Source organism: Thermobia domestica, chromosome 2, assembly GCF_964235325.1.
Source record: "Thermobia domestica chromosome 2, izTheDome1.hap1.1, whole genome shotgun sequence".
NCBI classification, from domain to species: domain Eukaryota; kingdom Metazoa; phylum Arthropoda; class Insecta; order Zygentoma; family Lepismatidae; genus Thermobia; species Thermobia domestica.
The window spans coordinates 162,641,011-162,667,472 of NC_137455.1; the positions used below are offsets into that span (position 1 = coordinate 162,641,011).

At 35.7% G+C, this 26,462-nt stretch overlaps 1 protein-coding gene across 7 annotated transcripts in view; it reads left to right on the top strand.

The window, feature by feature from the left end:
* The first annotated feature begins 8,184 nt into the window (after window positions 1-8,184).
* Window positions 8,185-26,462, top strand: part of LOC145676909 (anoctamin-10-like) — a 199,170-nt gene continuing 180,892 nt past the window's right edge. For 5 of the 7 annotated variants that reach the window (XM_081747679.1, XM_081747696.1, XM_081747695.1 and 2 more), the window contains exons 1-3: window positions 8,209-8,257; window positions 20,759-20,809; window positions 21,341-21,391. In XM_081747679.1, coding sequence (XP_081603805.1) covers window positions 8,243-8,257; window positions 20,759-20,809; window positions 21,341-21,391 — 117 coding nt within the window. In that variant the 5' untranslated portion in view covers window positions 8,209-8,242. Of the gene's footprint in view, window positions 8,258-20,758; window positions 20,810-21,340; window positions 21,392-26,462 lie in introns of all 7 variants that reach the window. The other 2 variants (XM_081747688.1, XM_081747697.1) reach the window with 2 other exon arrangements.

Sequence of the window (26,462 nt, forward strand, 5' to 3'; positions counted from 1 at the left end):
TTAGAGCTAACTACTGGAAAAAAGACATTTTTGAATCACTGTAATATATAAATTTATATAAAAAAAATGAATGTAACTATGTGTGCCTGATCATCACGGTCAAATTGCAAAGTCAAATGAAATTACTTTTGGTGTATAGTTAGGCCTTAATCCAGATTGGGATGTTATATTGCTTTTATTATATGCATAATATCCTAAGGAGGTAATGAGGATCCGAATTTTTGCGGAAAAAAATGAGTATCTCGCAAACCGATAAACTTACGGAGATAAAATTCAGTGTATTAACTCTTTATTGAAAATAAACAGAGTGTGTCCTAGAATTTTTTAAATTCTCCTTTATGTGGGGGGGGGAACTTTCTATATATGGAAAATTGGTAGTGAGTTGGTTTGTAGAAATGATCGAAAACGATCGATGTTATTTAAGAAAAAAAATAAAAACAAAAAATACAGTGCTTGGTTTCATATATCCATTGCTTTCTGCTATAATAATTGCTGAAGCTCATGTTTATTATATGGAGCGCTTACAGCACAGGGCAATCAACCCATAAAGTTGTGAGAAAAATAGGCATAAAATTTGTACTGTAAGCTTAATTACACGGAAATTTTAAGTTTGGATTGTACGCATAATTGTATGGAAAATTTTACACTTTTTCTCCCTTTACGTTGGTCTACTTACTTTGATTTAGAACTTTCAAATTTCATCCTTTTTTCCACTGAAAAGTATTGATAATTCAACAAGGAAATAATTATACTATAATAATTTAATTGAAATTCATCGTAATTTGGCACATGGCAAACAGCAGTGAGATAATTGAAGGGGAAGAAGGAGGGAAATTCCTATTCACCTCTGAACACTTTCCAGGAACCTCGTTCCCTTTCGCTTTCTAGACAGGGGAGGGAACTTGGTAATGGTATCAAACATTCATGTGTAATTACAAAAATTAAATTTATGAACAAATAAGAAATCATCAGTTTATCAGGCTTTAATTGATAATTTATTCACAAGATTCCCTATCAAAGGCGTGGTAGATGAAGTTTCTGTTCTACATGGGTCGACATTGCCAACTGACATGGTCGATATGGAAAAGATGTTGTATGGTGATAGAGAGATGATATTTCTTGCTGAGTATTTCAAACATGACCGAGAAAAATCGTTATCAGACTTAAGTCTAACAAGCAGATTGTCGATGAGAAGTTGCAGAAATCGGGTAGAAATATTATCAATTTCCACGACAGAGGGCGAACGAGGATTTCCACTTATGAATTTACAGATGACTGATATTAGAAATACACTAAGTACTCAAACATTGTCTAACTTGTTGCCCATCAATGTTAATGGCCCACCGCTAGACAAGCTCAAAGTAGACGAGCTAGTTATTTCCTGGCTGAAGGATGAACATCATTCCACTGCGGATGATTTACCGCCAAAAAGTTACCAACAGGAAATAAATCCGATTTCAGATTTGTTTTAAGGTGGAAAATTACGTTACGGAAAATGTTTACTTGTATTACTAATGGCTTATTTGTGATATTCAACTTTATACCTAATTTTTAGTAAGTCTCTTCTTTGCTTTAGGTAAACTACTTTGAATAAATATTCATAATAATTGCAATTATGCATATTTGTAACTTAAATTTAACGTGGTGTTTTAGTGATTACACAAATTACAATTATGAGCATACTTTATGGAGACGCTCTCACAGAGGGTACCCGAGCACCTTTATACCCTATGAACAACTGATTTTTCAAGTCTTTTGTGAGAAAAATACTGTGAACTGAGAAACCATAACCTTTTCCATATTGTACAGGGGTATTTTCCTGCGAATAGAAGTTTCTTGTGGAATGCGTTCAGAAATTAACACTTGAAAGAATACTCTCTTAGTACAAGTATATTTTAGGCACACACTAATTTCCCCCCACCTCGAACTGTTTCAATTTCCTCACTGACAAACACTTTACCAGTTTATATCGTAAAGGTCAGATCCACTATTATTGTAACAGAGTGGTGCTTGAGCGATTGACTAGAAATGAAACTCCGATTAGTGACAATTTCACAGTCTTGTTTTATTACAACTGTAAACACTTTAGTCAGTTCAGAAGAGGCCGTGGATCGTGTTCAGAGTTGATGACGATGGATTTTGGTGAGTCAGAGTAGGTCAAAGTGGATGAGAGTGGTTCATGGTGGGTGGTGGGTCAGAGTGGGTCACCGTGGGTGGTGGGTCACGGTGGGTGGTGGGTCAGAGTGGGTCATGGTGGGTGGTGGGTCGTGGGTCAGAGTGGGTCATGGTGAGTGGTGGGTCAGTGGGTCGTGGGTCAAGTTTTCATTGACCCACACCAACTCTGCTGCGGGGCCGTTACTTCCGCCCCTGGGTCCCTTCCATACATGACAAATTAATTAAGGGGATATATATTGACAAATTTCAAAGCCATACGAATAAATATTATTTCTAGGGCCGGTAATAATAGACGTTTTTTTTTTTACTGAAGTGGGCCCACGACTCACTTTTGTTTTATTTACCTTTTGTGCGCTGCTTTATGTAATGTAGTGAAACTGTTTGATGCTTCATTTATAATTTCATGTTCGTATCGTATATGGATTAAGAAAATTTTGTCTATTAATGGGCCCCTTCGAACGGCGAGGAACCTCCCTGGGGGCAGTTGCCCCTCCCCTGCCCCACACAAGTTACGGCCCTGATTAGAGAAGAAGTAAACTGTTTCGAAATTTACGCAACTTGCAAATACCAAACCCTACTAGTGCTAAAGTTGATGAGTTAGTGCCACTGTTACCACTGCGATAAGGGGAAAGAAGGGGAAGGACTGCCAAGATTCGCTAGCCAGGTTTTGTGTCCAAACACAGCGCCAAGCTACAGTAAACTGACAATAGTATGTGGCCAAGTGTTGAGAATATTGTTTTGGGATTTAGTTCAGCGTCAAATAAAGGCAGGTGAGTGAATTTTCACCCAATCTAACGTTCGCGTTACTTTTTGCTCATGCAACTCTTGCTAACAAAAATGGAATTCATCACACATTTCAGTGTTTTGAGAGCACTAGTTTAGTAAAACATATACTCGAAGAATAATAGACTTTCAGAAATAAATATTTTCTTAATTTGCACTTGACAGTTTTAAAGAAAAATATGAGTGAATTTTCACCCAGTCTCTATCAAACGCCCCTTTTCTCGTATTGTCAAAAAAAAAAAAAAAAAGAGTATTTGAATATATGTTGAAAGAAATAAAATACACACAATGAAAACTTATTGAAATATTTGTTTCAGTTTTATTAACATTTTGGGTAAAACATGAAAGTCTTATTATTAGTGATCAGACAAATTCTAACTAATGTTTTTGTGATGAAAGTTGGATTTTAGTTCATGTATGCTTTGAACAGTTTCCCTTTCACATTATTTACCAAAAAGTTGTCAGTGAGTAGCATAAATATATATATATATATATATATATATATATATATATATATATATATATATATATATATCAAAGGCGCAAATCTGTCTTCAACATTGGGGGGGACAGGTAAGACGTTCCCATATATATATATATATATATATATATATATATATATATATATATATATATATATATATATACGATGTTCAAAATATTTATGAAGTTGAAAAACAATGCTCTGACGGATCAGGGGAGCAGAATTGTTTTCAGTGACGTATTTAGGAGGCTATCGGGCTCATTCTCCCCTCGAAATAATTTGTTAGTTTTACGCATTCCACGTACAACAATAATCCTTCTTACCATTTTTAAGAATGTCATTGACTTTCCATTTTCTTATGCTTTTTGTTCAGAAATAATACTGTATTTGTCAAATTTCATTCCATATAAGAACTGCGTCCTTAATAGTTCTTTCTGTCATCCTTTCTATTTTTCTGTTTCTTTTTTTGACGTTACTACTTTCATTTCGCCTATCATACTTTATCGACCGTTGTCAGTTGTGATTCAAGTTGGCCGTCATCAGTAACACCAAAACTAAGAAGAGTTGATAAGCGAAACTAATGTACCACACCAACATGCGCGGATATCAACATGACAGGACTTTAGTTATTATAACAAAGGAACAATTATATCGTTTAGTTATTTTTAAATGAAGGAAATGTTTGCATTAAAGAAAATCAAAACGGGGGAATAATTAGCCCGGGAAATTAGGACGGCCAAGAGGATGTTTTCTTTTTCTTGTATGAATAGAATAAAGGGTTAGATTCACCTCTAAATTTTTGTATCATATCATATAGGATTTATCGATCTGTAATTCTTGCCATTATAACTTCAAAATGCATAAATTAAAATATATTTAATTCTCAAACTCAGGTGGGCAATTGCCCACTTCCTTCCTTGTGTTGGGCATAGCCCTTGAAAGAAAATCCTAAATACGCCATTGGTTGTCTTCAACATTGGAAGGTGGGCAGATTTGAGGCTTATTCTAGATAAGGGAGATGAAACTCATATTACGGTAGATGAATCTGATCAACTGTTGTAGAGTATATTATATATTAGGTGATGTAGATGAAGTAGTAGTACATATCAGTATTACAAATCACTGATGTGAAAACATTCTGAAATCTGAATACATGCATATTTATAATTGGTATGTTTCTAATTAGGCATCCACAAAGATCCACGTTAAAATTGTTTTATAGTAATATAATAATATAAATGACGACTTCCCCAAAACCATGAAGAAAGAATATCAATTATGTATGACGCAACAATACTCTTTGAGCAAAATGATTATAATCTCAATAACATTACAGGAATCGTTTCGGAAATCTGACGCATGTTATACTCTTTACTTAACAGATGTAACCTTAAGATTATAGAGAAAAATGTTCCAGCAATTGAATTCTTTTCTTTGCTTACGAAACATCCTCTCTCAAAAGAAAAATTGGGACACGCGGAAATATGTAGGAACAAACCATGGTTCGAACTAGCAGAGAAGAGAAAACAGGCAAAATTACGTTGGCTACAAAATCCGAATGAAATAACTACACAAAATTTCGTAGACATCAGGCGAGGAACTTCCAAAACTCTTAGAACAAAGAAACGCGATATTTTGAAAGCTAAAATTTTGGAACTTGAAGATAATAGTAAAAATAAAAACATTCGGGACATGTATAAAGGGATCAACGAATTTAAGAAAGGCTATGAACCTCGTTCTTATATATGAAAGAAAGCTGATGGAACAGTTCTCACTGATACAGACAGCATTTTAAATAGATGGAAAGATTTCTTTGACGATTTGCTTAACACGCAGCCAAAAACTAATGTGCGTGGAGAAAGGAAGATACACACCGCAGAACCATATATTCCCGAACCCAATCGAATAGAAGTAAAAATCGCTATAAAGAAATTAAAGAAACACAAATCTCGGGTGTAAACGAAATTCCGGCTGAGTTAATTTTAGCTGGAGGCAAAAAATTGTGGAACAAGATACACAAACTCATTCTCCTTATCTACAACAAGGAAGAATTGCCACAAGAGTGGGAAGAATCAATCATTGTTCCAATCCACAAGAAAGGCGACAAAACTGGCTGCAATAATTATCGAGGCATCTCTCTTCTGTTAATATCCTATAAAATCCTTTCAAACATTCTATTAGCAATATTGACCCCATACGCAGATGAAATGTTTGGAGATTATCAGTGTGGATTTAGACGAAATCGATCAACTATCGACCAAATATTTACCATTCGCCAAATACTTGAAAACAAGCGGGAATACAGTAGTCCGGTACATCAACTATTTATTGATTTTAGAAAGGCTTATAACTCGGTTAGGAGAGAAACATTGTACAACGTTCTTACAGAATTTGGAATACCGATAAAGCTAATTAGATCAATTAAGGCATGTTTAAATGAATCCCAAAGTAAAGTCCGGGTAGGAAAATTTTTGGCCACGAGCTTTCACGTTAAAAATGGCCTGAAACAAGAAGATGCGTTGTCGCCATTATTATTCAACTTTGTCCTGGAGTACGCTATAAGGAAAATCAAAGATAGCAACCAGGGCCTAGAGCTGAACAGTGTTCACCAGGTTATGCGTACGCTGATTATGTAAACTTAGTAGGGGATGATAGGAGAAAAATAGAAAGAAATGCAAAGGTCTTATTAGACGCGCTTGCATGGACATGGGTTTAGAAATAAATGCAGAGAAAACTAAATACATGGAAGTGCGTCGGGACCGTAATACGGCAATTCATGTATGTGTTAAAATTTTAAATAATACTTTTGATAAAGTGGATTCTTTCAAATATCTAGGATCAATATTAACAGACGAAAATCATATTCACGAAGAAATTAAATGTCGACTAAAAACAGGGTATTCGTGTTATTATTCAGTTCAAAACCTCTTGTCGTCGCGAATTCTGTCGAGGGATTTGAAGCTTAAAATGTATAAAACGATAATCATACCTGTTGTTCTGTATGGTTTCGAAACATGGTCGCTTACTGAGTGCAGAGCATAGACTGAAAGTATTTCAGAACAAGATCCCGAGAGAAATATTCGGACCAAGAGGAACGGGAATGGGGAATGGTGGAAACTTCATAACGACGAACTACGTAAATTATACGGCTTACCAAACATTGTTAAGGTCATCAAGTCTAGGAGGCTTAGGTGGGCAGGACATGTAGCCAGGATGGAAGAAAGTAGGAACGCTTTCAAAGTGTTAGCAGGAAGACCAATCGGAAAACGACTTTTAAGAAGACCTAGGCGCAGATGGGAAGACAATATTAAGATGGATCTCGCAGAGATAGGAATACAAACTAGAAACTGGATCCAGTTGGCTAAAAATAGAAGTCAGTGGAGAGCTTTTGTGAACGCGGCATTGAACCTCCGGATTCCATAGGCTATAGAGTTAGTTAGCTTACGAAGCATGAGTAGATGCCTAGGCTGATACTACAAATAGATTAAATGCGAATTTACTGAAAAGATAGGTTCTACTGACGTTGGATAGTCTATATACTCTTCGTGTGCTAGGGCCTAGGGGAGAGGAGGAGATAAGATTTCATATCAGGTTACGTCACGCACAGTCGCACGCCTTCATTTTCATTAAAAATGGAAAAGCCAAGAGAAACAAATTTCATCTCACTTTCCTTTGTGCCAGTCGGACACAACTCATCACAGTTATCTGCAAAAAGCACTTTTCAAATCGGATTATTGGGAGAGCCTCCAGTTCCAATGTTGGGGGGGACATGTCTCCCCATTTCCCCAGAATATGTGCCCGTACCTACAGCTGAGACAACTTTCCAGCATGAGGAGAGGGGCATATCCTCCTCTGGCATTTATTGCAATTTGTGCCCAAATAGCGGAAGCGGAATTAATACATATTGATGAGACTACTAAACTCACTACAGCACGACGTTCAGTTTGAAATACTACAGAATACGATTCTTTTTTAGAAAAAAAAATGGAAAAGCCAAGAGAAATCAATTTCATCTTACATTCCTTTGGAGCAGTCGGACATAAATAATGACACTTATCCGAAAAAGCACTTTTTAAATCAGATTATTGGGGGGAACAGTCCCCCCAGGTCCAAGATTGGGGGGACATGTCCCCCTCGTCCCCCCGGGATTTGCGCCAGTGATATATATATATATATATATATATATATATATATATATATATATTAGAATATAATTATTGGCTTCAAATAAAGTAAATCATACCTAGAGAAAAAAGTAAACAAAAAATCTGCGTGATTTTTCACCCAGTCTAATATTAGCAGAACAAAAAAGTCTAGTAATCTAGGGTTAAGCATATATTAACAATGAGGGAGGTGGTCAAAACTAGTTTAGTACTAATCTTAACTGTTATTATGCAAGCCTACACGTAGCTCCTATATTTAAAATGAATAACAGGATAATTTAAGTATTCAGTAATAAGTAATATGAACTTCAAGCAACGGGTATGGGGGCCCCGGTGCATTGCATCCCCGATTTATATATTTGAGGTTCTTGTTCCAGCTTCATTACTCCAGAATCCAGATGTATACACATAACGCAGAATAAGAGTGCAAATAAAAGTTTTAATATTTTAACTGACGATGGCGATCTTTACGACTGTGAATTACCTTAATGAATGAAATCTCAATGTATAGGTCTACTTATTACAATAATTATATTGGCAACGAAAGACGTAGGTGTCTAGGCCATATAATGGTTCGGCTCTAACTTTGTTTCCGTAAGAGGGAAAGAAGAAAGAGAAATAGAGGACGGATACCATCATGAAGAAAAAGGAGGTAAACGTAAAATTAATTTTTAAACGTAGACAAACGTAATCAATTATTTCATTTCCTCCTAGACATATTCACTATAAATTATTGTTACAGTAGAAAATACACAATGTATTATAATATTCTTATGGCCGATAGTCTTGTGTATATTATTTGGGTTATGTTTAGATTTGGGGGGCCAAAACAAAGTGGAAAACATTTACAGGAGAAATGAGGTGCTGCAACATAAGGGTAATTGATTTGTGTGTAATTTGAGAGGAGAATGGAAGGCTAAACTGCCGCAGATGGCGGCCCCGAATAAAACCCACATGAGTCTGTTTTCAACGTTGTATTACAACTTACCAGTTCTTACTTTCATATACAGTGAAACCTGTCTATGTTGGCCACCATCGGTTCCATCGAAAAGTGGCCAACTTACAGAAAATAAGTGTGATTTGTGTATTTTTAGAATAGGATTTCTAGTATTACTTGATTGTAAAATTTTAATAAGCAGTGGCATGACAGCTACTTATAAATAATGTATATAGAGTAATCATAAAAATATACAGTACTAGAAAATATTACTATAGTATGCAAGAGCGCCGATTTCTCTGTAAATTTGGGGAGGCCCATTCAGATGCAGAAGGTTTTAAGACAAATTGCAGATATGAAGATATGAAGATTTTAAGACAAATTGCACTCAAATTATACCAAATATTGTATACTCATAAATAAATAGGGGCCACATGAGCTTTGGGGGGCCCGGTCCCCTTCGGTCCCCCAAGATCGGCGCTCTTGATAGTATCTTTAATATACATGCATATCTTTCTCTTCCTGAAAACTTTTCTGGTACATTGGATTATTCGGATTGAAAACACAATAAAACAAACAACCATGAAATAGAAGTGTATGCACGCAGTTTATTGAAATTGATATTATAGCACACTGAGTTATTCAGATTGAAAACAAGAAAAGCTAAGTTATAAATTGAGAAATTCATATGCAATTTATATGACTTCCTTTCAGTTGTTACTGAATGGCGGTTCATTCTAGACATATTTCCTTTATTCTTTTTGGCAGATATGCACATTCTAATATTGTAGTTAACTCCTCGAAGCAAAAGGTGTTTTGAGAAAATCTTGAGGGAATTCATATCTCAAAACCTCCGCTACATTTTGACATGCAGTCAGGTGCCAATAAATGACAATTGAGCTTTAACCTTGAGAATTTTCCGGGCATTTATTCCGAAGTTGGGCGTCCGCTTTCGCCACGTTTTTTCGCTGTTATCTCCTTTGCACACTTTCTTCAATTTGTTATTAGGCTCATTAATCCGTGCTCTTCACAAACTTTTAAAAGATTTTGCTAGTTGTCAACGTATTGCTTCACAAATGTTAAAACTGTTAGTTCATTGCCCTTGTACATTCGCCATGTTGATAACATAAATGCTAGTTTCTTTCCCACAATGCAACTGTTCGGTTACCTTACGCCAAGTAGTTCCCTCCGCTCGCCGTATAGTCCCATGTTTATAACCGCTTATGTATAACAAATAAACAGATTTTTCGAGACTCATATATATTATCAAGCACACAAAAGATCAGATTATCCATATCTTTCTTGTAAATTTTAAAAATTTTGCTGGAAACGGACGCCCAACTTTGGAACTTAACCCATTTTCCGGAATTACTAAAGCTTCCCACTGATGAAAGGAGCCGATATAGCTAATGGTTTTACCAAAAAAGAACAGGGTAAACAAATACGTACAACCATTTCCTGAATTCCTGTACGTGCTTTTTCTTATTCACATCTTCCTTCACCACCCTTTTATGAGGGTAGTGTTCTGGCCATTGACCTCCAAGAACAAATCATGCTTCTTGTGTCCAGTCATAAATACAGAACATCTGCCTCTCATATGGGAATTCGAAAGAGTTAAGAAAAATAACAAAACTGCATTTTTCGTGGCCAAGATACGCAGGTAAATTTATCATTATCATCATAGGGTAAACATTGCTTCAGTGTGGCCAACTTCCAAGATAGACAGGTGGCCAACTTACAGAGTAGTAAGTAACGAATGTCTTATGGGAAAATGCAGGTTCAAGACGAACTAGGCCAAGATTGGCAGGTGGCCAACTTAGAGAGGTGGCCAAGTTGACAGGTTTCACTGTATCATACCTACAATTGCCCCTGTTTCATTTTTGGCCTTCACTATTCACTATTGATCACAAATATTTCTTATTTTCAGGCTTGTTTTGCTCTTTCCTACGTCCGTATTCATCAATGTAGTATTATTGCGCAAAATTAGTACCTTTGAACTGTTAAGTGTTTCCAATACACACCACTCATTAATGACTAAAACAACGCAGCCGATTAAATATCATGTTTTCCCAAAGGGTGAGGTTAAATTTACATTGAAATTGAGGCTGAAGAGTGGGGTCGTGTGTTGGACCCCCGTCACAACAATGGAAGTGCGTAATGCTGAGCAAAGCTACGCAATCTCCTTTTGTGTGAAACTTGGTGAGACTGCCGCGGTAACGTACCGGAAGCTTCAGCAGGCCTTTGGAAATGAAGTGTTATCAATGACAGGTATATCGTTGTCACAAAAATGTTTGCGGAAGGCAGAACAAAAATCGAAGATGAACCCTGTAGTGGGCGACCCACATCAACACGAACGAAAAAGAACACAGACAGGTTGAGGGAACTTGTGCGAGCGGATAGACGATTAACCGCGAAAATGATTGCGAATGAACTGGACATGAATCGAGAAACAGTGCGTCTGATATTAACTGAAAATTTGGGAATGCAAAAAGTATGTGCCAAACTGGTTCCGAAAAATCTCACAGCAACAAAAAGATGACCGGAGGACTGTGGCGGCTGATTTGTTGTACCAAGTGGAATCTAACCCGGATTTACTGAATAGAATTATCACTGGTGTTGAAAGTTGGTGTTTTCAATATGGCCCCGAAAGGAAACGTCAAAGTGCGCAATGGTGTTCTAAAGATTCGCCACGACCAAAGATAGTCTACATGTCGAAGTCCAAGGTGAAATGTATGCTTATGTGCTTTTTGACTCCAGGCGAATTGTCCATAAAGAGTGGGTACCTCCAGTGCAGATAGTAAATCAACATTTCTACATAGAAATTCTCGAAAGATTTCAAAAACGCGTCCGTCGTGTTTGTCCAGAAATTGCTGACACCTGGATCCTCCATCACGATAATGCATCAGCCCATACTGCATTATCTGTTCGGCAGTGTTTGGCATCAAAATCCATTACAGTGATACCACACCCTCCATATTCACCGAACATCGCCCTTGTGATTTTTTCTGTTCCCAGTGGTGAAAGCAGTTCTTAAAATACACCATTTTGAAGTAGAAAGAGACATTCAAACAGCTGTAACACGGACTTTGGCAGGCATTCCAAAAGATGACTTCCAGAGATGCTACCAACAATGGAAATGCAGATGGGGTAACGTGTGCAGCCCTATGGGACTTTGAAGGTGATCACACTGTGGTTATTTAAAAATGTACATAAAGTTGTTTCTTCCAACAATTCTCATTACTTTATTGTCAGCCCTCATATCCTAAGTTAGTTAATAACAAAGTCGGTTTGCAACACTATCAGATTATGCTCTACTGCCACCTCATCTCATATCGTATCAATCTGCGAACACACGCAGTTCACAATATAACATACGTTTTCTCCCTTATTAATCAGTCTACAGTGATGCCCTTTCTAATGTTTGTTACTCTCATTATCACAATTAATTTGATTCAGTTCATTTCTCGGTAAATTTTGTATTTCGGGGCCGCCATCTGCGACAGTTTAGCCGAATGGAATAAAAATATACTGCATGCAAGTGAGAAACGGGAAATGCTGTACGGACTATTTGTAGTTCGCGGAAGCGTACAAAGACTGTATGAAAACAATGTTGCAAGTGTCTAACCTAACATAACCCAAAAACCTGAAATTAGCATAATTTTAACATTTTTCCCTAAAGAAGGCTGCCTCCCAAAACTAACCACATGCCCATTATTTAATTAGATAATCAATATATGTAATATTAAAAGCTGTTATATGTAATGTAATGTTAAATTATAGTTTACTACACCTTTGAAAATGATTTTACTTCCACATTTAGAATTTGGATGTGTAGATAGGGTTACCATATTTCTCTACTGAAAATACAGGACGCACCTTGTCATACGTGATAATAAAAATCAATAAATAAATATAATTGAAAGCAGCTTTTTAAATATGTATGGAATATATGATGCAGGTTAAAGAACAGTCCGTCAAATTAAAAACAAAAAAACATTTTGCTTTGACTTTAATTGCTTTAATATATGGTGATTTTTGAAATATATAAATAATCTCTTAGTGTTTAATTTTGGCCTTTGTTTTGCAGAAGGATGCCAATTCTATTGATAGAAGAAGTTCGTAACCTTTAATACAAAATTTAGATAATTTTATTACCTTTTAATGGATTAGGTTAGGTTAAGCTAGGATAGGATAGGTTACGTGGCCCCATTTTGTGGAACAATTTTTTCTTCTTTAATGTATTAGTTACTTCACATTTTTACAAGACATGTTCGCACTTTGCATAAGGGCATATGTATCGTGGCCCAATAGAAAGAATGTGAGCTGATGCAGGCGATTAGAGGCAACACATGAACAAGCACGATATGGATCTGAGTAGATATACGCAGGCCCGCAACCAGAGCTGGGCTGGGGAGGTCTGCCCCCCCTAAATTTCTCGTGGCCCCTCCAGACCTCAACACAAAATGCTATTATTAATATAAAAAACACAATTTAACTATTGTAAAATAATTTTTAATGACTTGGCCCCCAAACCTCTGTGGCTGGTTGAAGGCCTGGATGTACGCAAGTAGCTTTTGTTGAATAAGTTTACGTACTGTGTACTAATAGTAGTTCCGTTATGGTGGATTACATTCTAATTCCGCTGACATTAAGTTATGCTACTATTACGATATACAGGGTGTCTGAAATAGGACTGGCGGTTTTTAAAAGTTTATAATTTCAATATGGTCAGAGATACAGAAGAAAAAAACATTCCTATTGAAGAAAAACTCAAAAAGTTTCGTCCAGAAAATTTTTATACTTGAACAACTACCGGTGACGGCACTAGTAACGCCGATAAACAGAAATGGCGTCGGCAGTCGAAAAGGCGCAATGCGTGTGATGGTTTGCAGAAATAAAAAGTATGCCCCTGGACTTCTTCCTGTGGGCATATGTGAAAGACCTTGTATATTTTGGTGAAAAGGTGCGTAACCTTGATGAACTGAAGAACCGTATTAGGAATGCGATTGCTTCAGTAACACCTCAGATGTTACAGAATACTTGGAGAAAGATTGAGTTCAGGCTAGATATTGTAAGAGTTACAAGTGAAGCTCACGTGGAGTTACACTGAGTTAGAATGACTTGTAAGTAAGACCAAATAAAGTTTTTGAGTTCTTAAAAATGCATGTTTTTTTCTTCTGTATCTCTCACCATATTAAAACTATACACTTTCAAAAACCGTCAGTCTCATCCCGGACAACCTGTATTTTGCGTTAAGGGATGTTGTAAGCACAGAATAATTTATTGTCTTATTTTTACGTTACTTTTAAGACTTCGAACCTATGCTATGCATACATGTCGGTTCGACTTCTAACCTATGCTATGCATAAGTGTCGAAAGTCTTATAGAACGACTATGTCCCTCTGTCGACAGATATCAGAGCACAAACGGTAATAGATATCGAGATGCTCTTTCTTGCGATCCATTCCGCATCCAAAGATAGGTCCCGTCTTCTTCATTAACTCTCTATTCGAACCAGAAGTGGTTCAAATTACTCATTTCCGGTTTCAACGTTTGTTGCCATAGGATGAAAATTGTAACAGATAACCGGCAGCAATTTCTGCAAATGATTCAGTTTCTCAAGAAAATATATCGTGACTAGTCTATCCCCAATAATCTGTAAAACCGAAAGTGGTTCAAATTTAATATTACTTCCGGTTTAAATACTGATTTTCAGAGAGCAAAAACAGTATGAGATATTGATATGTGGTTTTCTGCAACCCACTCAGTGTCCCAAAAATAGGTTCAATCTCCTCCATTAACTTTATTCAAACCTGAAGTGGTTGAAATTAGCTTTCCTGGTTTCGACTTTTATCGCTATTCAACAACATCGGTAACAATTAGCGAGAAGCGTGTTTTTAGTAATGACTCAGCGTCTCAAGGCATCGCACAATGATTATCCTGAGCACTCTACTAAAAGCAGGGTCACTCGGTCGAAAAATGTAAAACGCTTTTTCAGGCCAGCCACCCTGAATGAGGTTTTCCTCGGTTTTCTAATGCCGGGGTGGTATCTAACTTAGAGGTCCCATGCCGCTTCCTTCCTTCCCTAATCCTTTCTTCCTTCCATTTCCCCGGATAGTGTGCTCGCCGAGGGACTTCATCACTCAAAACGTGACGGGGTTAAATGGCCTTAGATGCCGAAAGCCCAGACATCTCAATCCTAAATCCTAAAAGCAGAAGTGGTTGAAATTTACTACTACTTCCGGTTTTAATAGTGATTTTCAAAGAACAAGAACGGTAAGAAATATCGAGACGTGGTTTTCTGCAATTCATTAAATGTCCCAAGAATTGATTCCACCTTCTCCATTAACTCTATTCAAACCGGAAGTGGTTCAAATTAACCATTTTCGGTTTCAGCATTATCGCAATAGAACAAAAAATGGTAATATATATAGCGGCAAGTGATTTACCGATTTACGGTATGAATAGAACATACCACTTTAACTCGCAAACCGGAAGTAATTGCATTTTCCTACTACTTCCGGTTTCTATTCTGATTTTCATTGAGCAAAAATTGTAAGAGATATCGAAATGCAATTTTCTTGCAATCGATTCAGCTTTTTAAGAGTAGGTTCTGTCCCCTACGTTAACCATCTATTGAAATCGGAAGTGGTTCATGTTGATGATTTCCGATTTCAATCTTTATCGCCATAGAACAAAAGCAGTAAGGGATAGCGAATACTGGCTTTCTGATATGGATTAGTAGTCCGAGAAATAGGGTCTATCTTTGATTTTATTAATATATTGTAACCAGTAGTTCAAATCTGAGTATTGAGTTTGTATAGTTTGGAAGTCAACCGTAGTTTCACACTGTGAAATGAAACACTTGTTCTGGATGATGTAATGGATTTCACTTGTAAAATTGTCCTGGGTGATATAATGGATTTTACTTGTGAAATTTCCAAATTTCTAATACCCGGTTCATAACCAGCACTGATCTTGCTTTATATTATTCTCCCAGCTTGTTGACACTCTCCTCTTGTTGTATATGGCAAATAATATTCATATTGCACATTGGAGGTGAAAACTTATTTTATGTAAGGCAAGAAAATAAACCAACACTAAGATTAGGAACGAATGAGTTTTGTGAAATTGAATTTTGAACAGCATGAAGTTTTTGTTTGCCTTGTTGATGTGAAAAAATATAATTAGTTTTGTGTTATAAGGAGCTCGCAAAGAAAATTACTTGGCTTTGTATGCAAGTGGGAATCCGAGTTTGTACTACTATGGAAGAGAAATTTCTGGAATTGGTGTAAGATTTTCTGTGGTCATGTGATGGAAAAACATTTAAAAGTGGACTTTTTTTTAGCTGAATTGACTTGAGTTTAGCATCCGTTTCAGGAGCAAGGTTATAAGAGACATGTACCTACAGCTTGTGTGCAATTCGAACCACAAGCTTCGTAATTCAGGGAAGCTCACTAACAATTCCTCTCCATAAAAAGGGCAGTAAGCATGATATAAGAAATTATCACCCAGTCTCCATTCTCTCCACGTTTTCAAAAAATTTTTGAATATGTGAAGTCATGACTGTGCAATTTTTTCAAGTCATGTAACTTACTATCACCATCATAACATGGCTTCTAAAATAAGAAAAGTATTGAAACAGCTTTGTTTGATTACATGTCTAACATGGCTTTTGAATTAAAAAAAAACAGTAAGTATGTTGTTGGCCTTTTCATCGACTTATTGAAAGCTTTTGATACAATTGATCATGCTATTCTTTTAAGTAAGTTGCATGCTTATGGTATTAGAGGTGTAGCTAGGTTTGTCTCTTATTTATCCGATAGATAACAAGCAGTACGAATATCAAAATTAACTGCAGATGGGGTTCAAACAACTCGTTCATCCTTGTAATCAGAGGTATTCCCCAAGGTTTCATTTTGGGTCCTATTCTCTTTTTGATATACAGGGTGTTAATGAACTATACCGACAAACTGTAAGAGGTGATTATTCACATCAAAATAAGAAAAGAAGTTCATATGAATCTATGATGAAAAGTGCATAATTTCAGAGCTAAAACTGTCCAAAATCGATAGAAAGCTAAATTTCAACAGGTCCTATTTCAAATTCCAGAAACTGTAAATGACAGTCCTTAGCAGTGTAAAGGAAGCCACGCCTGCTAAATCCAAAACTGCATATTTCATCAATTTTCAATAGGTGTACAGGGTATTCCCTACATACTGTAATTCTCATATATGCTCTCAATAGATTTTTCAGATATACATTGATTTCAAGGGGGGTCCAAAGTAGGCAGAAGGTAAGCCTTGACAACAATGGACATCCAATGCTTCGGAGGGAAGTCGAAAGGGTTAGGAACCGGCAGGTCCATGTTCTTTTGTGTTCAGAATAACGTGTGATGCGATGTATTTCGTCAAGGTATATTTCACGTTTTCTTCACTTATAAGCGTGAAAGGAAACATCGCAGCATGCGTTTTCCCGAGTAGGAGAGGCCGTGCTGCTGACGATCCTTAACACTTTCGACATCGCGCCAAAGGATTCCGTGTTCACTGCTATCGTTTTCTTATCATCGTTTTCTTACTTTGGACCAATCATAAAATCATAGCATATCCCAAAATTCGGTTGATGGCATATCTGAGAATTTCACCCTGCAGGGAATAGGGCTTACTCTGTACACACATGGAACATTAATAAAATGTGCATTTTTGGACTGCGTATGAATGACTTCCTTTACACGGAAAAGAACCATTATCCACAGTTCTTGAAATCGAAATAGGGCCTCTCGAAATTTGGCTTTTTCGCGATTTTGGACAACCCTAGCTCTGAAACTTTGTACTTTTCCCCACAGGCCTATATGAGTTTTCGAATTTTTTGTCTTATTTTGCTGTGCGGAATCACCTCTTACAGTTTGTCGGAATAGTTCATTAACGCCCTGTATATAAATGACATGTTAAAATATAGGTATAATGCAAAATGTATTCTAAATGCTGATGACATCAGTATCATTATATCTAGAAAATCAATAGATGATGTAGAAAGGAAATTGCGATTTTTACGGACAAAATAGTAAAGTGGTTAACAGCGAACAGACTAATTATAAATCATGATAAATCAATTCTGTTACACCTTTATTTTCCAGGAAAACCGCGTATATTACCTAAAATAAAGTATCTTCTCATTTACTCCAATATTCTTGTACGACAAAGCTTTTAGGTGTAACGATAGGTGACGATCTTTCATGGTCCGCTCATATCTTCACTTTAAACAAGAAACTAAGTAGCGTGTGTTTTGCCTTACACAAACTTCAAGGTACTGTGTCGAGAGAAACACTTCTTAGCTATTACTACACCAAGTTTAATTCATCAATTAGCTTCGGCATAATGCACTGGGGTACTGCTGAAAATAGTTTAAACATATTCCGATTGCAAAAGAAAGCGATTAGAATAATTTTTGGATTACTCACAAAATCGACGTGTAAAAAGGTTTTCGTATAAGAAAATTTTAACACTTCCCAGCTTATATATTTACAAATCTACGTATTCTTTTTACTGTAAAAAACAGGTATCTCTTTATCTTTAACAAAAGTGTCCATAGTCATAATAAAAGACAAGGTAATGACATATGTGTGATGCATCAAAAACACGCTAATATAAGTAGAACCGTGTGTATGATTTATGTGAAGATATACAGCGTGTTTCAAATCAACACCGACAACGTTTGGGAGGTGATTCCTGACACTAGGATAAGACAAAAAGTATAGACCTACTCGGGTACACAAATGCTTCCTTCCGGATTTATAGGCTGCGGAAAAGATGAAAAAATGAATTTCGAAGGTCCAAAGCTCCAAAACTATGGTACCTACAACAGTCGGCTAAACATCTCACTTAGGAACTAATATGTGTTTTATCCAAAAATACATGTTTCAGAATCCTACGGTAATTCCGCAACAATTTTTATAGAGGGAGTTTCGCTAAGGCATATAATTTGAAGTTCTCACCAACTACCTCTAAAAAAAATTGTTGCAAAAGTACCGCGGGATTCTAAAACTTGGATATTTGGATAGGACACATACTAGTTCCTAAGTGAAGTCTTGACCCGACTACGGTAGGTCCCATAGTTTTGGAGCTATGGACCTTTAAATTTCATTTTTTCATCTTTCGGCAGTTTATAACATCGAAAGGAAGCATTTGTGCACCCAGGCTGGTCTATACTTTTTGTCTTATCTTGGTGTCAGGAATCACCTCCCAAACGTTGTTGACGTTGCTTTGAAACACCCTGTATAATAAACTTCCTATGCACTTGAAGAATATGACTAATGTTTTTCCTTTTGGTAAGAAGCTATTAACCTACTTACTGTAAAGTGCTCTTATACTCAGTGGTCGAAGTGAGGCGGTATACGGTGGTATGCCATAACGCCTCTGGCTTTTCAGTGATGAAGACATACCATCTCTGGTTTTTCAGTGATCAAGACATACCGTCACTGGAAAGTGGATGCTAATATACGTTTAATAAATCAATTTTTATGTACAGTAATTAACGAATAGCTTTACACGTCAAAGATTTTATTTATTATGTAGAAATAATTTCTAAGTTGCCAATACCAACATTTTGTTTCCTTTTCCCTACTTTTTGTTTTTAAAATGGTGTCTACAAAGAAATTTACGTCTTGCTCCTACACAAGGACTCGTGTTGGTTGTATGCAGCTCTACCCAAGAGTCTGTATATCAAGAAATCACATGTAGGGATTTTAGAACAGTACATGATTTAGCCAAACTAGATGGACCTTTTCAGATTTGCCTTTGTGGATAGATACTCAGAAAGCCAATAATGTCGCGAGAAACCATTTACAAATTGTTAATATACCGGTAAAAATTCGATTTTAGAGCATTTTCGTGTATAATTCTCTATTATCCAATATAAGGGGATACTTTTTATTTCTAAGAAAGTTGTGGTGGGGAGAAAGTCTCTCCATGCTCCTCCGTCCGTGACTACGGAAAAGTTCTCCCATGATTTTGAATCATTGTGTGAATAGAAATTCGATTTTTTATGCAACATACTCTCACTCTATTTCAACATCTAGATAACCGGTATGTCGAGTCAAAATCGTAATAAAACATACCGCCTCTGCTTTTTTCCACTTCAAACACTGATTATACTATTAAGAAATATCTAAATGATTCACTAATTGATGAGTTGGTAAGAAATACTTACTATCAGGGGCGGATCCAGGACGGACTTTTGGGGAGAGGGGCGGTGAGTTGTAATACTGCTATTTAGAGCTCCAAACTCTAGGGTGGTTTTTATATGTATATAAAATAAGAAAGTTTCCTAGTGCCCTGGATCACACCTGCTTACTGGTGAGTATATGCCTGATGTGGTATAACTCCGAAGGTTACCTAATTACGATGTAAATGTTCATATTTATATACTTTATTTATCCTATTTTATGGTTTCGTATTTTAGAAAGATGTATAGATACAATATGATGTATACTTTTGCTACTTGACACTATTGTATATATTTTTCATTTTGACAGCTGTAATGTTTACATGAGAATTTCTCGTGTTTTGTAAGGTAATCAAACAGGCAAATGAATGAATGAATGAACATGTTAAAACCACCTAGGTACAACCGTTTTGATAGAATTGCATTGAACCGCTCTCATTTGATATATTTTTTTCTTTAAGCTTTTAATATTTTTTCTTCAAGATTTTATAAACTTATCTCTTTAGAACATGTATTTATGGTTTTACTCTTTTGTTACTTTTTGTCATAATAATTCATCTTTGACCCAAAAAAAAAAGTGAAATTTTGATTTAACATACCACATATACCATGTATTCTGTAGGAGACATGTGATTTATGAAAGTGATTTATTTTTTAAAAAATGATGAAATGAGAATTTGACTCGAAATGGGAGAAGTGCGAGAGAACTCACTGAAATTATGTTGTTCTCCACGAACTCACATGGCAGAGATCTCTGACATACCTCTCGAGTGAAAATTCAGGCTTTCGCTTCCTATTGTGACAAGGAAAAATAATCTCGATGCTTATGTCTCAATTAATGAATTGAATACTATCTGTCCTTTGAAATACTAATTTTCTATTCTTTTGAACCTTTACAGTAATGTGATATTTTATGCTAATTTCCATAAATAAATTATAAGGTGTTTTCTGTACTGCATAATATTTAAAATGCATTTTCTATATATATTGCAGAGAGGTGCGGCAGGCAGTAAGGAAGAAAAGACCTTGGGAACTTCCAGTAAAGTAAGTTCTTCATTTGTTTTAAATAATTGTAAGATTAATGCATTATGCAGTATGAAATGGTCTATTCCTTTTTTGGAAATGGTGTATATTTATTATAATTCTCCAGAAATCAGTAACGTTTTCTTACTCATATCATAGATTCAAGTAAAAATATATCGATAGCATATATGACCCGTTCATTTCTAAATGACATCTTGTCCACGAAACGAACTTTTCCAGAAATCGAAAAACAAAACGTTCTGGCGCGTCATATTTTCACTAATATGTGCTATTTCTTGCTACTAATCAAGGTCAAAGAAATGTTTACCAAAAATTTGAACAAGCTCTATATAACAGTTTGAAGGAAATATTAATCTCGATGCTTATGTCTCAATTAATGAATTGAATACTATCTGTCCTTTGAAATACTAATTTTCTATTCTTTTGAACCTTTACAGTAATGTGATATTTTATGCTAATTTCCATAAATAAATTATAAGGTGTTTTCTGTACTGCATAATATTTAAAATGCATTTTCTATATATATTGCAGAGAGGTGCGGCAGGCAGTAAGGAAGAAAAGACCTTGGGAACTTCCAGTAAAGTAAGTTCTTCATTTGTTTTAAATAATTGTAAGATTAATGCATTATGCAGTATGAAATGGTCTATTCCTTTTTTGGAAATGGTGTATATTTATTATAATTCTCCAGAAATCAGTAACGTTTTCTTACTCATATCATAAATCCAAATAATATATCAATAGCATATATGAGCCGTTCATTTCCAAATAATATCTTGTCCACGAAACTAACTTTTCCAAAAATCGAAAAAAAAAAACGTTCTGCGTGGTGCGTCACATTTTCAGTAATATGTGCTACCGGTATTTCTTATAGAATTATTGATCAAGGGCGAAAAAATGTTTACAGAAATTTGAACAAACTCTATATAACAGTTTGAAGGAAATATTAAAGAGTAACTTGGAGAAGATTCGTTTCTGAACTATTTGAAGGACAACATACGTTTTGAGACTGTACAAAGCCATTTTGTCATGGAGATAAGTCGTTTCGGAGACAAAAGTGATATAATGATATAATAATTTGTTTATTATAATGGATATAGAATGAAAGTGATATCTATAAAAGAAATCATTGTTGTAATATCTAAAATAGACCAATTTCTGAATAAACAATGACTGGTTTGAAAAGTTCTTCATAGCAGAAGATAATATTATTATAAGCAGACGAAAACTTCACGAAACTAAACTAAAAAGAAGAAAAAGAATAGCGTCATCAAAGCGTGTTTGCATGATAAACAACAGTTTCTAAAGATGGTTATGCGTGCGAAATATCATCTCGTTATATTTATGCCGTATATTCCAACTCCTCCATTCTCCATTCTCCTCACAGGAAACTAAACGACGATCTCCCCCTCGATTTCTTACTGCAGGCTTTCCAGATTTCACATGTTCGCGACATATTCTTTGAATCTTTTTTTGAGTAAAGCTCGTAATATCGCAAAATGCTCTTTGACATATTTGTACCTGGTGTGTTTTCCTATCATAAGATACACGCATGAAATATTTGTTCCAAGCGTTGGTGATTTTTTTGCGATTTGTTCTACATCGCTGGGGTACAGGCATTTTCGAACTGGTATATTTTAAAATTAAATTGTTTTGATATACTTTCACTAACCTGTAGTCCACTGACTTTGTATAAAATATGTGAAATTTTCTCATATCTTGCATTGACACATCACTATAGCTAAATATTTTTACTCCAGAATGATACACGAAGTCTTATTTCTTTCTTCTTCATTGTCTTCCAGAAAAGAGGATTTTTTGCCTTCTTTTTAGCCTTAACCGAATCTGTTCCTACAACACACCCCTTACGATCAATTTGTTTACCCTTACGATTGTACGATCCCTCAACGAACCCTTACGATGATTTTTCAATGGAATATTTTACGTGCGAGGTCTGTGGTTCACCCATTACAGAATTAGATCGTACACACAGCAAATTAGATGTAATTTCAATCTCTCTCCAACCACCTTAAATAATAAAACGCGTTGGAAGGCACAGCGTAAAGCACGACCCAACCTCGTATTTCGATGGATCTGACAATGAAACTGATTGTTGAAAATATGTTTCGTTTAGACAGTAACAACAATAGAAGGATTACCAACCATTACGAACAAACATACTGTATTATGAGTAAACAATACCTTTTTAACTTATCTGAATCTAGTTGTGACTTGTGGACGAGACTCGCTTTAAAATTGTTTTTATTTACGCACTACAGATGTCTAAAGGACAAAAAGCCGTTTGTTTCTGTAAATTTAAGGATTTTTCCTTCTCTATTTCGGTTTGTTGGACGTCGACAAGAGGTAGTTTGTAACGGTATCACAACATTTCCCACATTTGTACGTGATTTGCACCGCTTATCGGATTTTTTTGAACTGAAAAGCATATGTCATATGAAAGTTATGGATACCATTCATTCAATTGTGCCAATCTCTCAAAATCGAATTTTCTTGGGCAAGATGTCATTTGAAAATGGACGACTCATATATGATTGCCAACAGAAATTCTACATAATACATAAAACTTGTCTTAAATGACATACAACAACAATACAAGAACTTCGTTGAAATGAAGCTTCAACAGAGTGAACATAATATACGAAAATATACCAGAAAGAAACGCATCTTTTCGCGTCTTTCGGAGTTATAGGCTGCCGAGAACATGAAAAAATGAAATTTGAAGATCCAAAGCTCTAAAATTTTGGGACCTACCGTAGTCGGCTCAAGACTTCACTTAGGAACTAATGTGTGTTCTATCGAAAAATACATGTTTGAGAATCCTGCGGTACTTCCGCAACAATTTTTATAGAGATAGTTTGGCTAGGGCATATAATTTGAAGTTCTCACCAACTACCTCTATAAAAATGGTTGCACAAGTAGTCTTGTAAAAAAAAACTTTTTTTCTGTAAAGTTTTTTTTTTAAAAAAAGCACTGTTCTATTTCATGTTTTTTTCAAATGTCTTTTTTTCTGGCAATTATTATTTATTGATTTATGTTGCAGATTATTGGAATAACCAACATAACTTGAGTGGAAGCCCTCCTAACTTACAAATCGTTTGTTAGTTTGTACCTACACGAGCAAAATTGTGTGATTATTCCTTTCGGACACAGGTATTTTTTCGCGTTTTCATACATTTTCAGTTTTTAACTTATTGCTCAAAAACCATTTATTCGATTGATATGGTTAAGGCCTTGTTTTCTAGAAAATGGATGTGGCTATTTTTTGGAGTAAATTACATTGCACTGCTCCAAACGGGTGGGAAATTATTGAAGGAAATGTAGGGGTGAAAATTTACAAAAATATCCCTAACCGAATTTCATTTTTTTTTATCTAGCACCACTGCTGCCATATGAGTTCAAGTCACCTAAAAAATTCTTTGGTGTGTTGACAAGGTACAGTGAAATACTGAAGTCGATGTCTTCCATTCAAAGAGGGAAAGAAAAATTCTCTGTCATCATAGACATGAAATTTTGACACTTTTTACGCCTCAGAAGTAAAAAATCAACAGATATGCCGTGGATACAGCTTCTCTAATTATCCTATTGCAACTTTTTATGGTGTATTCTATAGGTTAAAGAAGAAGCTTTCAGGTAGTGGTAGCCAGCAAGAGGAAATAATAGAGGGGAAAAGGGATTTTTTTCGAACTTTTCACCTAAAATAGGGAATAAATTGTTTTTCCTGAAAACACTGCCATCAGTCAAAAACTTTCTGAAAATAAATCTTGGTACCCCAAGAATATATCCCACAAGTATCACGGCTATATCTAACAAAGTAAGCATGAAATTAATATATATATATATATATATATATATATATATATATATATATATATATATATATATATATATATATCATTCTACCTCAGAAATTCACCATTTTCATAAAATTTACAGAATAGTCTTTATTATAAACCTCAACTGTACATCCCCTAATTATTCTACTGAAACTTTCTATGGTGCACTGTGTAGGCTAAGGACGATACTTTCAGATACTGGTACGTTTGTTCGAATGTAGCTAACAAGAGGGAAATAATAGAGACAAAACATAATTTTCCTAAAATTTGCCCCTAAAATCTGGAATTAAAATTTTCTGCAGCTGGCAACACTGCTACCAGACAGACTCAAACTATCTTAAATTAAACACTGGTACACCACTAATATATCCTACAAGTATCATGGTGATATTTAAGAAACAAAACATCTAATTACCAAAAATATATTACGGTAAACAGAAAAGTAGGAAAAAACTAGAAAAATCAAGGGTTAGGGTTAGGTTTTCATGCGCTCCCTAATTACTCCATTTTACCGATCTGTACCCGCGTTTGTTCAGTAAGGACAAACGTTCGACTGGCTTAAGTTGATTTGCACTCGGACGTATAGGTACGGATATATAAACAAAAAAATAGAATTTTTTACCCAAATTTAGGGAAATTGTAATTTTCCTAATTGGCAACACTGCGCGTAGCCCCGTCCAATTGATGTCAACAATTAGGTATCCATCCGAAGTATCTGCCGGGCAAGTCTTAAGGAGATCTCTCTTAAACGAAGGAAGCTACAGAGAAAAAGAAGTAAAGGAAATTCGAAAGTTCTCGAATTTTTGACTGGGGTGAAATTTGAGAAGAATATTCGACACCCAGAAGAAAAAGAAATTAATATGACAAACTATGGTCCAACCATATTTGGCAAAAATAATGTCCCGATATGTTAATTAGTGTCAACACAGGAGCGGAGTAAAAAAGGGACACACCCGTGTGTGCCACTTTAGCCACCTGGGTCCGAAAGGGTTACGAGTATATATTTGATTACATTTTTTGACTACCAACTCGCGTTGTTGTAGTCGTTTTTGTAAATAACTTTCTAAGGAAAATTTTCTCTCCTTTTAACATCTTATTTCCCATACTGTTAATGAGAAATGCAGGGTGTTTCAAAATGAATATCGAGGTTTTAGTCTTCGTAGTACTTATTACGTTTAACGTACAATTATAAACAATACATCAAGTAAAAGAGCACCTCAAACAGTCTTTGCTACAAGTGTTCGATGTGAGCTTCATTCGTCACGCGGTACACATCTAGTCGATAGGCGAGAAAGGCCCATAAACTTTCCGCCATATAGCACAAAACAGATTCAATTTAGGGGAGTCTGGTTTCACTTGTACCATCTGAGGATTTGCTGACCGCCAGATGCGAACATTATGAGTATTCACATTAGCTCTTAGGTGAAATGTCGATTTATCACTGAAGACGACAAGATCCAGAAAATCTTCGTTGTTATGCAGCAATATTTCATTTGCGAAATTGGCACGTATGCCGTAGTTTGTAGGCTTTAAACCTGTAGCAACTGCAAACGATAAGGACGTAGTTGCAAGCGTCTCCTTTATATTCTTCACACAGACAGTTGCACTGTAACTACAGATTCACTCTTTATTAAAACACAAAAAGCTTTCTGCTCTCTAGTCTCCATCTTTGCTACTACTAGCTCTTTCTAACGGCAGACAGAGGAAACAATGCATGTGCATGCGCGCGTACGAAACAGTTTGAGTTGCTCTTTCATTTGATAATATTTATAATTGTAAGTTAATTGTAATAGATAGTACAA